At 54.3% G+C, this 9,858-nt stretch overlaps 1 protein-coding gene across 2 annotated transcripts; it reads left to right on the plus strand.

Moving 5' to 3' along the window:
* Window positions 1-2,724: 2,724 nt before the first annotated feature.
* On the plus strand, window positions 2,725-7,685 carry ATOX1 (antioxidant 1 copper chaperone). Of its 2 annotated transcripts, XM_054217710.1 has the most exons (4): window positions 2,728-2,881; window positions 4,110-4,185; window positions 5,534-5,691; window positions 7,462-7,685. In XM_054217710.1, exons 1-3 carry the CDS (start codon window positions 2,876-2,878, stop codon window positions 5,665-5,667), a joined length of 216 nt encoding a protein of 71 aa, XP_054073685.1. In that variant the 5' UTR covers window positions 2,728-2,875; the 3' UTR covers window positions 5,668-5,691; window positions 7,462-7,685. The 2 variants fall into 2 exon arrangements, with proteins under 2 accessions (XP_054073686.1, XP_054073685.1); XM_054217711.1 differs by lacking the exon at window positions 7,462-7,685 and having other exon boundaries at window positions 2,725-2,881; window positions 5,534-5,692.
* The last annotated feature ends 2,173 nt before the right edge of the window (window positions 7,686-9,858 follow it).

Consider the following 9,858-nt stretch of genomic DNA (forward strand, 5'->3'; position numbering starts at 1 on the left):
AGCGCCCTTGAGAAGGTGCTGGTAAACCCCGTTATAGATCGGGGCGGTGCCCTCCGTGCGGCAAGGAGCGCGGCAGCCAATAGGAGAGCGCGGCGGGCCCTGACGGACAGGCCCACCTCCGGCGTTCTTAAAGGAACAGGCAGGCCGCCACGAGGGGCGGCGTTCGGCGCCCAGCACCACCCCCTGCTGGAGGGGAGGGAACGGCCACCAACATGGCGGCGGGACGAGGGCGGGGGGGACGCTGGCGGGCCGTGGAAGCAAAGCAGGCGGATCAGAGTAAAGCCAAGCCGAGCAGGGAGGGCCCGCAGGGGAGAAGAAAGGCCTCGGAATTCCCAGATCCCCCCTCACCAGCCGGCGCTGGTCCAGGGAGAGCAGGAGGGAAGGAAGGAGAGGGTCGGCCTGAGGCAGCCAGCTCCCCGGCAGCCATCCCATCGCTCTCCATTTGTGTTGCGTCCCTTCCCCAGTGTGCGCCGTGAAGTAGCCAGGGATACATTCCACCCTGTAAAAGTGATGTCCTCCCCGCCGCCATGTCCCTGGAAACCCTCCCGGCCATGCCCTGCGTCCAGCGATACGCCCGGCAGGCTGGCACGGGGCCATGCCCGGCATCCGTATCATTCCCCCCCTCACCCCCCTCCGGCTATTTATAGCCCACGCCACATCGCAATCTGACGGGTCATAAATCAGCAGCGCCGGCTTTTGCGAAGTTTTAACGTCAGACCAGTGACCCAGCGCAACGGCCGTCCAGAATAAACGCTGCCGGGGGGACCCCGCCATCACGCCCCTGAGCTACAGGGGAACGGGCAGGGGATTCCTCTCTTATAACAAGGTCAGTGTGACAGCAGGGTCCCTACGCATGTTAAAATGAATGCCCTGACTCCCCCCGCCCCGTGCCATGGAAACTCGCTGGGAAAGGCATTCGTATCGCCTTCAGCTCCATCTTCCCAGCAGGGGCTCAGCCCGGGCAGAGCGAGGGGAAGGGTGAGCGGAGGCCGGCGTGGTAGCAAATCACCCCAAACACCCCCGTTATTTTTCCTACCACAGGGTTAGGCTTCTTAACAGGAAGGTGCTGAAGCCCAGCACGTGGTGAGGAAATATCAAACACCCCCACGCAGCTCTGCTGGCTCGTCTCAGCGCTGGCGTGCTGCACCGTTACCTGCCAAAGCCCCTGGCCCCACCACAGCCTCCTCCACCTTGACTAGAGATTTTTAAGAAAGACGTCCTTTCTCCTTCAAAGGGCCAAAGAACCAGAGGAAAAAAAAAAAAACAAAAACAACACAGCAAACCACCCCAAAGCAGACACAGAAACATATAAACGTCTTCAGGGACCAGCATCCTTTCTTTCAACCTACCCTGAAGTAGAGACACCCCACTGAACCTGCCTCATCCAGTAATCATAGAATAGTTTGGGATGGAAGGGACCTTTAAAGGCCATCTAGTCCAACCCCCCTGCAGTAAGCAGGGACATCTTCAACTCGATCAGGTCACTCAGAGCCCCGTCCAACCTGGCCTGGAATGGTTCCAGGGATGGGGCATCGACTGCCTCTCTGGGCAACCTGGGCCAGTGCTTCACCACCCTCAGCGTAAAAAAACTCTTCCGTATATCTAGTCTAAACCTACCCTCTTGTAGTTCAAAGCCGTTACGCCTTGCCCTCTTGCAACAGGCCCTGCTAAAAATCCTGTAGGACCCCTTTAGGGACTGGAAGGGGCTCAAAGGTCTCCCCAGAGCCTTCTCTTCTCCAGGCTGAACACCCCCCAACTCTCTCAGCCTGTCCTCACAGCAGAGGTGCTCCATCCCTCTGAGCATCTTCATAGCCTCCTCTGGACTCGCTCCAGCAGTTCCATGTCCTCCTAACGTTGGGAGCTCCAGAGCTGGATGCAGAACTCCAGGTGGGGTCCGGTCCACCAGAGCTCTCCTAAGCCAGTGGATCTCAAAAGCTCAAAAAGACAGAGAGGAACAAGCTTTCTGCAGCAGCCCAGCCAACCCTCATGCCTCCTGCCCCATCCTTCTGACCTGTCCCACCTCCCTCCCACAGCCACTTTGTCTCCGGGCACATCCTCAGCCTGTCAGGCAGGCAGAGCACCGGGCAGGGCGCCTGCAGCTCTTGGGGATCCACACCGAGCACAGACTTTCCCCACCGCTTTCTCCTCAACCCTTTTGGGAGTCTCATGCCTTCCCATGGCCTCAGCCTTGCTCCCACCTCAGGCTTCATCCTAACCAGGATAGCATCGGTCCTGCCACAGCTCTGGTGCGTCTTCGCAATGAGCGTTTTAGCATCAGAAAAATGGGATGAGGAACATAACCGTGAGAAGCGAGGCTGTGCTTCAGCAACAAACGCTCCTAAGGTTTAAATGGCCATCCCCAAAAAGCTACTAAAAGCAATTTGGCCAGTGTGAAGAAGAGGCCAAAGAGCGCCTGAGCCCCTGCATCGCTGGCCTAAGCCAGATCATGTCCACGCGAACAAAAGCCACGGGCTCCCGCAGGCCTGGTGAGCCGAAACCTTCCCTCTGCGGCCGGCTCCGACCTCGCTGCCCTCCCCGGGCTCCCCCGCAGCTCCCGGCCCGCGGGTGACTTCGCAAAACCTTCTCAAACCCCGTCCTCGGTGGAGGTACGGGCTTTGGGACGGCGGCGGCCGGATCTGTTCTGCCCGCGTGGGGTTACCCAGGGGGCCCGGGGTAACCGGCTGCCGTGTACGGGAGGGGACAAGCCCGGCACCCCGGGGGCCGGCACGGCGCTGGGGCGGGGAACTTCTCCGCGGCCCCGGGGCGCCGTGCGGGGCTGGCGCTCAGGGCCCGGCCTCGGCCCTCAGGAGCCGGGCACGGCCCGCCCCTTCCTCCGCGCCGCGCCCAGAGCCGGGAGCCGCCGCCGCGCTCCGCCATGCCGGTGGGTGCCGGGCCCGGGGGTGGGAGTGGGTGGGCGCGGGCGGCCCATCGCGGCGCTCGGCCGGACCCGCGCAGCGCCCGGGCCCGGCTGGGTCGGGCATCGGGGCCGGGAGGGGCCTGTGCGGGGCCCGGGGACGTGGCGGGGCCGGGGGACGTGGTGGGGCCCGGCCCGGCGCTTGCCGAGCCGGCGGGGCAGGGAGGGCGCTGGCCGACACCCGGGCTCCCCCCCAGCCATCGCGGCTTGGGCTCACAGGCCGGCCCCGGGTGGGGGACCCAGCGCTGGGACCCCTTCTGCCCCATTCCGATCCCCTCCTTCCCGCACACCGGGCCCCCCTCCCGAGGGCATTTGTAAAATAAAAATCGAGAAAATGCTAATTACATGGGAAAATCCTAATGGGAACCACCGTTCCTGAACTCCTTTCCCGGCTTGTGCTGGTTCGAATCGTGCCCCGTGGGGGTTTCAGCCTTTCCATGGCTGGGGGGGTGGGGGGTCGGCAAAGGGTGGTTTTGAATAAAAAAGAAATATGGGTTGCGGGTAACAAGTTAAAAAACAGCATTACTTTTCTTTTTTGAGGAAAGTAAAAAAGCATGTGCAGGAAAAGGAGATTAGGAGCCGCCTGGTGCCAAAGGTTGAACGCGATGATTAGTGTCCAGGCGAGCACGCTTATGTTGACCCAGCATCTTTCACAAGTCATGAAGATAACACTGGGGCCCTGGTGAAGGGATGAAAAAACAGCACTAATGTTTCTTTAAGTTCAGATTTGTTGATATTTTTATGAGTTTGTTATGTTGGGGACCAGGGGCCTTGTAGACTCGGGAAGAGGATGAGCAAGAACTGAAAGCCTTGCAGACTAAGTCAGGACAGCGAGTAGCTGGAGACGGGAGACTTGCTTCTCCTGGGCTCCCCAGGGCAAGTGGAGTGAGTCCAGCAGAGGCCCACAGAGATGGCAACCTGTGCTGGCCCTGGAGGTGTCCCTCCTCTGATTAGGGGCCAGACAGTCTCCAAAGGCCCCTCAGGGTGATGTGGTGAGGGGCAGCACAAGGACACCATAGGGAGGAGCACTGAGAGCTCTCAGTTTTGCTGAGGATCCCTTCGTGACACATGTGGACCTTTTGGTTGGGGAGAATTTGAACCCACCTCCCCAAGGAAAAAGGCAATCTTGGAGGAGGGGTGCTGGGGGTGTGCTGCCGCCTGCATCCTCCCTGACCCCCCCTCTGCCTCTTTTCAGAAACACGAGTTCTTTGTGGACATGACCTGCGAAGGCTGCTCCAATGCGGTCACCCGTGTCCTGCACAGGCTGGGAGGTGAGTCGGTGCTGGGTGTGTGACAGCCAGCTCGACGGAGCAACGCCAGGGACGTCACTGCCCTGGGGCCCTCTGTCTTGCAAGGGTAACGCTGTGGGTAAAAGCTGAAAGTGTCTGGCTGGAAACCTCTGCTCCCCGCTCTGCTCTGAGCCTGCTGCTTAGTCAGTAACGAGTCGCGGGTTGTTAGCAGGACTCTTGTGACCCTTGGAGAAGTGTCAAGGGAGGGAGGAGCTGCGGTGGCTGCAGGTGGCTCTGAATCACCAGAGCCTCATCCTGAGCACTCTGGGAACCGCGCTCAGGGTAGACCCCTGCTGAGCCTGCCAGAAGGAAGGGAGGTGGATGTCCAGCCAGGCGTTGTTTGTTCCCCAGGAGGCCTGGGGTATCTGTGGTGCTTCCCTAGATGTGTCATCAGCATCCATGGGCAGAGCCGTCGCAGAGAAGAGCTGCTGAGCAGAGCGTTTGGTGGTTGCCTGCACAGCCTGTTTTTAATACCACCTGGAAAATTATAACCCATGCCTCCTTTGTGCTGGAATTAACGAGAGAAGGATCTGACCCACATTCACCAATTGTGAGGACCTCTCACCCTGCTCCCCTGTCCTCACCGAGTGAGAACAGCTTTCAGTCACCAAAGCGAAGGCCTTGCAACTTCTTCCAGACCCTGTTACCAGACTGTGGTGGTTCCACTTCCTCTGTGTGGTTGTCAGCACCTCCGTTGCTCTTCAACATGCTGGCAGATATCAGCCTCAGGTAGTGACATGGCAGAGCTCTCAAAGCTGATATATACCTACAAGTTTTGTGAAAATATGTGGCCGAATAAACACTTCATATCCAGTTCCTTTCACTGGGCTGAGAGTGGCTTACCCATACTAGCCACTGGGAAATCCACACGGGAAAGTGTTTTTTCCCTCCCTCCTACTTCAGGCTGTCAGCTGGTACCGCCACTGAGGAAACCTGTCCTGACCCTGTCCTAACCCCTATACTGACTCCATTAGTGCCTGTCCATGCTAAACCACAGCACAGGCTGAGCTGGTTGGAGGTTACAGTGGTTTGTTTAAATTCAGCTCATTCTGGTTATTGCGTGAGTGATTGTGCTGAGCAAATTAAAGCAGTTGAGAAGCTGTGGTGCCTGATGCAGATGTGTAGGAGATCTGGCTTCCTTCGTACCATTGCTGGCAGGACACCAGTTTGGTTTTGCTGGCTGGTGGTGATATGAGGGTTTGCTGGCCCGAGGCACACATACATTTGACTGATGGCCTTGGGGAGCACTAAGGTGCGAAGGTGAGCTTTCCCCGTGCTCACGCCGTTCGGCTGCTTCTAGATGTGCAAATTTTTTTTCCTTTCCTTGTAGGTGTCCAGTTTGATATTGACCTGCCCAACAAGAAGGTGTGCATCGACTCAGAGCACAATGTTGACACCCTCTTGGAAACCCTAAAGAAGACTGGAAAGAACGCTTCCTACCTTGGGGAGAAGTCCGCGCAGTAGCCTTGCCTGGTGTGAGGCAGCTAGGTATATACCAGGTGTATGAACTGAAGAGAGAGATCTGAGCTTGTTCCAGCTCACCCAGTAAAACAGGCTGCTTCCTGGGACGCACAAAGTAGGAAAGACCTGCAGGTCTGGCTTCAGCAAACCCCTCATATTGGAGAAGCAGCAGGACCACATACAGCCAGCACCATTTCTGTGCAGGACCCCTTAGCTACTCTGCAAAGCCCATGTCATCCCCACCGTGGTTGTAGTGGAGAGGTAGAACAGCCTCTGTGCCATTCCCAGGCGAACCTAGAGTTTGCCAGAGCATATCATGCATGAAAACAAACCCCAGAGACAGTCACCAGCTGACCAGAGAGAGTGGTGGCCCCCAACAATGCCAGGGAGGGCGATGGCACACAAAGACCCCTGTAGGTCCGTGATGCAGGGGGTTGGGATGCAAGGGGTTGATTGTTAGCCAACAACATCTGATTCTGTTGATATCGCTGTAAATACTCCACTAAATTCAAGGATGGAAAAAGAGCGGCACCCTGCTACCCTCATGGACATAAAATGTTGGGTCTCAGAATAGCTCCTAGCGCACACAGCCCCTGGCCAACTGGGCATCTATCCCAAAGACAACCTGATTGTGGCAGCCTGTGGATTTTCCTACAGTCCCAGCACTGTGAGAACATGTACGAAACTCTTTCCTGACTCTGAAACGTTTTTGCAGACAGCGTTCATTTTCAGTGGAAAAGAATGAAGTGGGAGGAGAGGGCTGCCCACTCACTGCATGTTCTTTAGTGACCAAGATTATTATATTGCATCTCTTAAGAGCTTGTTTCTGTCAGTGGAGCTTTCTAATCCAATGATGCTGTTTTAAAATGGTCTAGTTTGATCATCACAAATACCCAGCACAGATGCACTGAAACCAGTTCATGCTGATTTAATTCCCAGTCAGTAAATTAAATCAGGGATTTACACCCGCAGGAATTAAACTGATACAAGAAAGAGTTGATCTGATACTGATGTGTGTGTGCAATAGATCAACGTTGTTTGAATAGACTGACTGAAGAGGTTTAAAATGTGCCATTTGTGTCATTGGAGCAAGCTCTCATTACTTCTTAAAAATTGTTTAATATCATAGCTTTAATCAAATAACATTGATATTTAAAACAGAGAGAGAAGCATGCTCTGAATTGATTGGTGCCTCAAATAGTTTTCAGCTCGTAGTATTGACTGCAGGAGCTGTTTTCAACTTGCAGGGGCATGTGGACTATGTCTGAAATGCCTGCAAAAGTTAACCGTTACGGCAAAGCCAGTCTCAAATAATGTGGGTATGTCCCTTCTTTTCTCCCTAGCCCTGTGTTCTCAATTTCAAGCTTTCCTTATCATCAAGGCAGCTAGGGAGACAGTTCAGCTGTCCGAGATGGCAGAACGTTTCTCTCCATGCTTTTGTTTTCTGATTGGATTTTAACTGAAGTTATTTGACTTCCCTAAGGATCATAAGATCCAAAACAAAGGAGAGGGGTGGCTAGACTGCCCTTGCGAGTAGTTTGCTGCTGGATCACTTCAGCTGTCATGGGAAAAAAACTACTAAATTTAAGTTTTACAGCACGTTATTCTCTATAGGGAATATTTTTAGGCATTTATCTATACATGGAGGGAGGGAAGTTGCAAATCACTGGCATACAGCTCAAGTGGATGGCTTTCCTTTGGCTTGTGGCCGGCAGAGGGCATCTTTGTATAATGTTACCTCCTCTGTGCCTTGGTATTTTTTCCTTCTATTTATTTATTTATTTATTTATTTTGCAGGAACTCAAACGCGACTTCAGCAAAAAAGATGGCTTAACTGTTTGCGTATCTCCCAACTTGCTCTGTTATTTGACCTTTACTACCCTGCCAGATGTTGGAAAGCGGAGGGCTGGCAGGAGACAGCTGCGTCTTGGGCTTCAAAAGCAGAGAAATTTAGAGGAGGAGTTTATATGCTGTTTCTAGTCCCACAGTAAATCGAGGTGCTGGTTCTATCTTTCAGTGCATGTCTGTGTGTCTTGTGTGTCTTTGTATTGCTTTAAGTGGCTTTCTGTAAAAGATACGGCTCTTAGGGATGGGAAACTACCCATTTCATGCAAGACAGGTCTCCCAGAAATTGCATCTATCTTTAGAAGTTGACTGCAACCTCTCCCTGAGGGACATGTCTCAGGAGAACTGGGCTTGAATGTCACTTAGATTGAAGGAATCTGTGTGTTGGCAGATGTCTTTCCATCGCAGAACAGACAAACTTTCCATTTGGGGTGCAAGTGCTGGGAAGAAGGGGCTCTTGCAGCCCCTGTAAGCCAAGAGTAACCAAGTGTCCGTTTGCCCCAGATGGGGCCACGAGGCAGAAGTCACAGGACCTCAGCAACACGACTGAGCTCACAAGCCAACCATATTGCAAGTAGGAACAGGGAACACAGACTCAGCCTAGGTTTAGTGCAGTGCTTTTTAGGGCACTGCGTGACCCTATAAATGTGAGGAATCATTCTGGATCCTGGGCCCAGCTCAAGACACGTAGATCAGTCCCTTTCCCTAGGAAGCGTTCCTCTTGTCCCCTTCTCTGCCCACCTACAAAGTTTCAAACAAATAGGTAAGAGCATCACGGGGCCCTGATGCTGGGCAGGATCCCCGGGTGCTGCATGAACCCACAGACACAGTGGGAGAACACCCGTGCTGATGAGAAATGCAGAAGGGATGGAGGAAAGAGAGGGGGGTGGGAATTTCTCCAAGGTCTCTTATTTCTCAGCCCAGTGACCAGTGTTACGGGCTGTACCGTTGCTTTGCCCCGCTCCCATCCGTTTAATTCAGGTTTTCGGCCCAGTGAAGGGATTGCATGTGTCTGTCCCAGTCTGCTGTCTCTCGTTTCACCTGGGGGATGTCTCTCATGCCTACCAGTCACACGTGACTTGCTCTGCAGAAAGGAAAACAGCTAAAGCTTGAAGGAAAAGGTTACTACATTTAAGAGATTCTTCACACTTGTACATTGAGATTACTTTTTACATAGTTGAAATATATTCTTTCCTGGAAAGGTTTAGTACTTCAAAGTCCTTCTTTACCATTGATCTTAATTGCTGTAGATGCACTTGCAGTGGCTGGAGACATTTCCAGGAATGTGTTGCAGACACTTTTCATTACTTTTTAATTTAAAGGGAGCTAAAGGCTAAAAGTCTAACATCACTGCATTATTTTCTTGCATTAAAATCTCCCAGTGGCAGGAAGTTACCAGAGCCAAGGCCCAGAACCACAGCCTGCTTGTGCTTTGTGCCCATGCACTCAGATGCACGCTGTGATACCTCTGTGGTCCCGCGTGAGCGAGTGAATCCCTTTCCCTAGCTCCCCTCTGCCCTTGCTGGTCTGAGCTGGTGTTTGCCAATGTTAGTTATTATCTATTGCTTTCAGCTTCCTCCCAGGCATGGCCAGAGCAGCTGGTTGCCCAGCGGCTCAGCTCTGGTGGCCATGGGCTGGGGGAGGACACGTGCTGTCAGTTTGGCGTGGAGGTGGATGGCACGCTCCGATGGCCTCGGAGCCAGCAGTCCTTGTGGCGCTTGCCGCCTGCCAAACTGGCAGGCGGGGCTGGCAGTGTTGTGCCCACAGCGGATAACTCCCAGGCTGTCTTGCTGTAAACCAGGCTGCTCGGCCTTGATGTCTGGGCTGCAGCTTACGCTATCCACACCCCCCTGGCTGCTCGGCTCCCCTCTCCCTGCTCTGCTGAACCGGCTGTTTTGGTTAAAGCCTGCTTATCTGTGAGCCAGACAAGGAAAGGTTTCTATCCATGGCCAGCCAGGAGAGTCATGTAGATACCTAAAGTTTCGGCACCCATCAAGGCCTCCCCTCTACCATTCAGCGTGGGTGGAGGGGCTGGACGCTGCTTTAAGCACATACCTGCTGCAAAAATGACATTGTGGGTGGAAATGGGCTGCAGTGACGAGCTGTGGTCACCCCGAGCTGGCTGCAGAGTGCGGTGGGAATACACGCTGCCCAGAGGGGAGAGGAGCGACCATTCACAAAGCCTGCCCGGAGCTGGTCTCCATCCACCGGAGCACTGACATCTAAGCTGGGGACTCTTCCCCTCCTTGTCCCTGGCCTGGGCTTTAAGAAATGCCTCTAACCGTCCCTGGCAGCAAGCAGTCATTACGCTGGGCTGCTGGGCTGTACCCAGCCATTAGTGGTGTTTCC

The sequence above is a fragment of the Rissa tridactyla genome, chromosome 11 (genome assembly GCF_028500815.1).
Source record: "Rissa tridactyla isolate bRisTri1 chromosome 11, bRisTri1.patW.cur.20221130, whole genome shotgun sequence".
NCBI classification, from domain to species: Eukaryota; Metazoa; Chordata; class Aves; order Charadriiformes; family Laridae; genus Rissa; species Rissa tridactyla.

Bases quoted from the DNA above. Each gene is read 5' to 3' on its own strand.
- ATOX1 (XM_054217711.1), top strand. The intron at 4,186-5,533 runs GTGAGTCGGTGC...CTTTCCTTGTAG, and splicing joins TGTCCTGCACAGGCTGGGAG to GTGTCCAGTTTGATATTGAC.